Genomic DNA, 6,788 nt, shown 5'->3' with positions numbered 1-6,788 from the left:
TTAACGCAGGGGTGGGGCTAGGGTTGGCCACCCCACTCACAACTGCTGCTTCTGTCACTTTTTCTCTTGACAAGAAGTGCATTTATTCAGTCGCAGAACGACTGAGAACGGGAGACGTTTAAGACGCGCGCTCCACTTCACTTCAGTGCCAGGCGCGAGTCAAGCGAGCTGTTAGGTGGGATTAATCGCGATTAATTTCAGAAAAATGTGCGATTAATTATTTTTTTTAATCGATTGACAGCACTAATATGTATATATACACACACACACACACACATACATGAAATATATAAATATAAAATAAATTAATATAATTATATTTAATTAGATAAATGTTATATTTTACACACAAATATTATAAATATATGAATAAGTTTATTCGTTATATATTAATTTTATATTAATTTGTTATATATTTGATTTATCTTTTAATCTAGCTCCCCGATGACCTTGGATATGGCTACAATGTTTGTTGTACCTTCTAAAAAATACTTAATATAAAAATATAACATAAAAAAATTATAATTATATACTTTTGATTAGGGATGCACCGATACCACTTTTTCCAGTACTCGCCCGATACCGATACTTTTATTTTTGGTACTACATACATATATATATATATATATATATATAATTTTTTTTTTTTTAATCCTTGGCCATGTTGACCTATAACTTAACAAATGTGTGTGAAGTTTGGTGACCAGTCAAAATTTGTTTTCTGTAATTATGCCATAAATTATATCAAATTGCTGGTTAACTTGTATTGACCTGTATTGCAATTTCCCTGACTTTGTCCAACATTTTATGCCTCCCTTTCAGGACTTGACTACATCAAACAAAAGTTCAGTGAGCCGGTGGAGGAGATCAAGGAGGAAGCACCTAAAGAGGAGAAGGAGAAGGAGAAGCCTTCTGGCAGCCCTTTCTATCGGCGCGGCACGACTCCAAGCCACTCTCCTGCCCAGAGCCCAACCCCGTCACCACCTCACTCCCCTCAACAGAGCCAAGCACCCAACCCCAGCGCCAGCCGCAAGATAAGCAAGGACAACAGCAGCGTAGCCCGAAAGATAAGCAAGGACAGTAGTAGTGTAGCTCGCAAGATAAGCAAAGAAGAGAGAGCCTCCATTGTGGCAGAGATCACCAAAGTATCTGCCCCTCCTCCTGTACCGGCCATCAAGCTACAGGACGTCCCCCCACCAAAGCCCCCCAAGGCCCCTGAACCCCAGCCCAAACCTGCCAGCACAGGTAATGGGCAGCTACATGCTGCTTATCACAGTTACTACGTGAAGCCGGTGGTGCAGTTGCCTCCACCAGAAGAACCAGAAGATGAAGAGCCTGAGATGACGCAGTCTAGCCTGGCCAGGATGCCTCCACCACCCAAAATGGTCAGGACGACAACTCCCAAACCAGAGCCCAAGATCAGGAAACAAGAGTCTATCAAACCAAAGAGCTTAGCTGAAACCAAGAAAGCCAGCATAGATATGGCCGATGAAACCGTAGCGGAAGAATCTGTAAGTGTCTTGTTTATACTTACAGATGGGTGTTTTATGGATTGTTGCTGGAATTGTTACACCATGTGTCTTTTTACCCAGGGTCCTAACTCAGTTTTGGTTGCCATGGTGATGCTTTTGAATATTGGATTGGCAATCATTTTTGTCCATTTCCTTACATGAAACTACCATCTCAGGTAAACTTTTTTATCTTTATACATTATACTTGATTTTCCAAATTTGTAAATGACACAAAGATTATTGACGTAGATTTTATAAGAAAATACTATTTCAGTTTTTCTACTTCAGAATATCAAGTTTAATTCAACCTGTTATTTCCTGTTTCTTTGTAATTGTTTGTGAAATTTCCAAGCGTTTTTTGAGTGAAAATTGTTTCTACACCAATTTTTTTAGTATACCATTCAAAGGTTTGACGTCAGTTTTTTTATAATTTTAATGTTAAATGACAATGTATACATTTGTAATGTTACAAAAGATTTAAATTTTCTATTCATCAAAGAGTCCTGAAAAAAATGTATCACGGTTTCCACAAAAATATTAAGTAGCACAACACTGATAATAATAGGAAATGATTCTTGAGCAGCAAATCAGCATATTAGAATTATTTCTGAAGGATCATGTGACACTGAAGACTGGAGTAATGATGCTGAAAATTCAGCCTTGCCATCACAGAAATAAATTAAATTTTTAATATATTAAAATAGAAAACAATAATTTTAAATTGTTATATTTCACAATATTACTGTTTTTACTGTATTTTTGATTTAAAAAATGCAGCCTTGCTGTGCTTAAGAGACTTACCGACCCCAAACTTTTGAATGGAGGTATAGTTAAAATATGTTAAAATCAATATTGAATTATCATTGGCAACATATTTCAACTCCATAATTTGACATATTTCTGAGTGAAACAGGATATTCAACCAAGATAAAATGACACAAAACATAATTCAAATTCACTAAACAAATTCACACAAAACATATAATTATTGGATGGAATAATGTGTTTTTAGGTGGAATTGTTTGAGTATTGACATAAATATACTCAAGAACTTCCTTAATAATCTCTGTGTGGATTTTTGATGACATTTTACACTAAGTGCATTGCGATGCATTCTGCCATTGCTTTATCAATGCATGTAATATTGCCTTTGGTCAAAATTTAGACCATTCATCCCATATATTAGTGAGGCATGTCATCACATTGTATGGGGTAAGCTGTCAGAGCCTGCTGTCAAACAGCCTATTATATGCTTTTCAGCAAAATTATAATAGTAATATAATAAAAATTAAGCAAAAAAACAAATTCAGAAAGAGTTAATTTTACCTACAGAAATGAAATAATGTATATACATATAAAATAAAACTTTGATGACTTTAACCTTGTACCAAAAGTCCCAAGTTCTACCTTCATTATATAGTTCTTTATTTTCACTTTTTAACCATCAATTATTACCAACGGTGACTAGAGAATATATTTCACAAAAAAATAGTTGTATCAAGTTCTAGACACTGAAAAGTTTATATATGTATTTTTAACTTTTACAACAAAATATAATCACTTCACAGAGCTAAAACATCTATTAATTCTGAATAACAAATATTTGTCATAACGAGTCTCCAAAAACACAAACTTGCATCAACAGTGATCAAACTGAGCAAGCTCAGCAACCTGTTAGCTGACCCCTCACCACAAACCTTAACATTTATAATTTCCTGCTCATAATAAATGACCTATAAGTTGACCTTAATTGTTTCTGTCTATTTCTACATTCCATAGATCGTTCAACCTTTAAAATAGTTTTTTACAGTTTTGTTTGAAGCCAATATCCAAAACACCTGCTATCTACAGTACAGCCTCTGAGACAACTAGCCCCATCTGCATTGGTTATAGATGTACTGTAACTTTTAACCCCGTCTTCCATTATTCTTTTAGTGTTGGATGGTGACCCACACAGTGTCAATGACCTTTCTGAAATCCAAATGGTACCAGGCAGTCTCCAGAGGGCAGAGGGAGCTGAAGAATCAACGTATGGTAGTTTGAAACCCAGAGCATCATCCCTGAGAATGACGTGGTCTAATATCATGTGGCTCTGGCAAAAGAGATCAAAATATTTTGAGGGGGAAAATTACCATTAAAATGGAAACGGAAGAAGAGAATGCAGTGCAACGTGACTCTTATCTGCTGACGGAAAGCCTTAATATCAGCCACTCCATAGGTCTCTGGCAGAGACTTAACTGGAAATGTTTGATGATGCACTTTTGCGTGATGGGCAAGAGCAGCTGCCTTACTCATTTACCATCTGACGTGTAACTGGGAGATGTGCTCGCAGTGCCAGAGGAATGCGTTCAGGGGGCTTTGCTGCAGCGGCCTGGCCCGAGGAAACCGAACGCGCACACCAGCGTCACTCATCCGTCTTACACCCTTTACCGACCCACTGCAGTTTCTTCTAGCATCTCCTGCGTTCTTCTCGGAAGCTCTTGAATCGATGATCCCTACTGTACTCCTCACGTTTCGTTTCTTGTTTTATGTTTGTTAACCTCATTGAAAACCATGTTTGAATTTAATGCGAAGCAAAATCACTCCCACTTTTTTCTGAGTATTTCTAAACCAGACAAGGGAAAATATTATATTATTTATTAAAAATGTGCAATATGATTTATTTTGACACGTGCATAGTTTAATTGTTCACCAAATAGGGGCATTGTAATTCTGTCCCAGTATTTAAGAGATGGAAAAATAAAGGTTTAGAGTTACAGGTACGATTCAAGATCTGTGGTTTCCCACTCTTTGTTGAACACGTCCATTTAGATCATTGCAAAACCAATCAAAAAGTCTTATAAAGTGCGGGTTTTTTTTATTGAATTCTGGGAATTGACTGTTTGTCATGTTATGTAAATTAAGCCTATGCCATCACGCATGCAATGTTGTGCAAGAGTTATTGTGCTTCAGATGTCAGGTTTGACATGTGACAGCAGGTGCGATGTTTTGGAAAAAGAAAAAAAAGGCAATGTTGAGGGCATGCTTGCATGTTTGTGACCTTGGATGCTTTGGATATCAAAAGTCAGGTAGTGCCACAATCGGGTGGCGCTAGAGGAAGTAGACATTGCCTTTAAGAGTCTTTAACAGTACTTCAGTTTACCTCAAACAACAGAAAAGGAAATAAATGCCTTGTATGAAATGAAGTCTTTGTCTTAAATCTGTAGTATGCAAATTCTGACAGTCATTGGGAATTAAATTTAAATGTGCCACTATATTGTAAAATTAGTTTTTTGGTACATCCTGAAATTGTACTTTTATTTGTTATTCTTATATTTATGTGCAGTTTCCCTCTTCAGAAGGTTTATTTATTATATATAGCATTCTAGATATCGTTTCTAGTGTTTGGTGAGTGTACAAGGGCTTGGAAAACTCAGTTTCTCTTCTTCAAACCCTCATTTGCTTTTAGTTTTCGTTTGCATGGGGTCTTTAAATGCATTAACGCCTGTATATTTGATTCAAAACAACTAAGGTAAAATATGTTTAAGGCATAAAACTTTACTCTTGAAGGATGTGTTTCATTTGGTTGGATTTCAGTTCTGTGCAACAATGCAGTGCAATGTGTACGGGCTCTTTTTATATGTTTTCTGAATGAGAGTTGTGAGCTCTTATGCTAACAGGGCAGGACATGGTGTTATTTTTCTAAACAAATGTTGCACAAACAAAAAAACATTTATATACTATATAAGGTTTATTCTATTTATAAGCATTTTTACAGAGCACAGCCATTACAATGAATTCTAAGATATTTTTCTATAGAAATGCACAATTGTATTTTGTCAAAAGCAGTATAGCTCCTTTATATCAAGCATTGCATCTCACACATCAGAATTAAGACTCTAAGCCTATATATGATTCAGTGTGATTTGAAATGCTGAGGATGCAGGAATTATTTTTGAACCTTTGAATGCAAAAATCATCTCGGTTTCATTTCAAGCCCATGGGTTAGCCCCACGTATTTCTGTAATTTGAAAAGTTATGGTATTTATCTGCATAATAAAATGTTATGCCTTGTAAGTCTGATTTCTCCATGATTTCTTTTTTTATTGTGCTAAATTTAACTTCTAGTACAGTGTTAAAGGACTGGTTACAGATTCTGAATCAGTGAATCAAATTGTGTCGACTCTGTTTTTCCTTTATTTAGTTGGGAAATTCTGGCCGATGCTTACAATTATTTTAATGTTACGAAAAACTGATTAGATTAGATTAGATAAGATAAACTTTTTTAATGATACATGGATGATATTTAAATTCTATGCAATTCTGTCAAAAAATACAATTAAAATAAAACAGTTACACTCAAAACAATCAATCGTTTTAAATGCTAAAAGTGAATTTAGGTATCACTATTCGGTATAATATACAGTAAGAAAAACGTCTCGGTTACATATGTAACCCTCGTTACCTGAAGAAGGGAACGGAGACGTCACGTTGGTGACCGACGAATTGGGATCTCACTTAGAGAGACCAATCTACTTCGAGTGTAAACTAAACGAGCCAATGCACATTGGCATGCGATTATTGCATCCAGCTGCCGCTGATCACAGCGTGAGTATAAGTAGGCAGCCGGTGCAGCGCATATTCAGGTTTTCGTTGAGGAGCCGAGCCGGTGACCCGGCCGCTCAGCGGTGGTATAGCAGCCGTGGCGACGGGACGTGACGTCTCCGTTCCCTCCTTCAGGGAATGAGGGTTACATCCGTAAACGAGACGTTCCATTTCAGTCGGTCACTCTCGATGTCACGTCGTTGACCGACGAATTGGAATCCCTACCAAAGTGCCACGGATACGGCCGCTTCCAGTGTCCTGTGGAAGCCACCTGCGCCCCTTCTTTTTGGCGTAGGCCGGGGCTTACCACAAGAAGACCAGTTACTGCTGCTATGGCACTACCCACTCAGTAAGACTGGATAACACTGGGAAAATGTGCCCGATCTACTTGGAACAGGGACGTTACGGAAGCTCCACCCTTCCCGAAGGAGGTTTCGGAAGCAAATACACATATGAACATTTCTTAGGTGCATATGGAAGATTGGAGGTGATTGTAACCCTCTTGTTTCCGGGGGTCTTCTCGGTGAGAAGAACACCACTCGATGAACAGGTTCCACTTCAAGGCGTAAGCGTGTCTCGTAGATGGTGCTCTCGCCGCAGTGAAGGTGTCAACTACCTCTTGGGGTAGGTCACCTAGTACCTCCGCATCCTGTCCAGGGACCAGACATGAAGTTTCCAGAAGTCTGGACGCGG

The 6,788-nt window shown here is 37.7% G+C and overlaps 1 protein-coding gene across 1 annotated transcript in view; it reads left to right on the top strand.

Moving 5' to 3' along the window:
- LOC107758817 (junctophilin-1-like) overlaps positions 1–5,197 on the top strand; it is a 51,533-nt gene extending 46,336 nt beyond the window's left edge. The window contains exons 4-6 of the mRNA XM_016576646.1: positions 823–1,511; positions 1,593–1,687; positions 3,447–5,197. Of these exons, the coding sequence (XP_016432132.1) occupies positions 823–1,511; positions 1,593–1,673 (770 nt within the window). The 3' untranslated portion in view covers positions 1,674–1,687; positions 3,447–5,197. The remainder of the gene's footprint in view (positions 1–822; positions 1,512–1,592; positions 1,688–3,446) is intronic.
- Positions 5,198–6,788: the final 1,591 nt, after the last annotated feature.

This window comes from Sinocyclocheilus rhinocerous, unplaced genomic scaffold (genome assembly GCF_001515625.1).
Source record: "Sinocyclocheilus rhinocerous isolate Xijiao unplaced genomic scaffold, SAMN03320098_v1.1 scaffold2008, whole genome shotgun sequence".
Classification (NCBI taxonomy): domain Eukaryota; kingdom Metazoa; phylum Chordata; class Actinopteri; order Cypriniformes; family Cyprinidae; genus Sinocyclocheilus; species Sinocyclocheilus rhinocerous.
The sequence above is the reverse complement of the archived record's forward strand: the minus strand, read 5'-3'. Positions and strand labels throughout refer to the sequence as shown.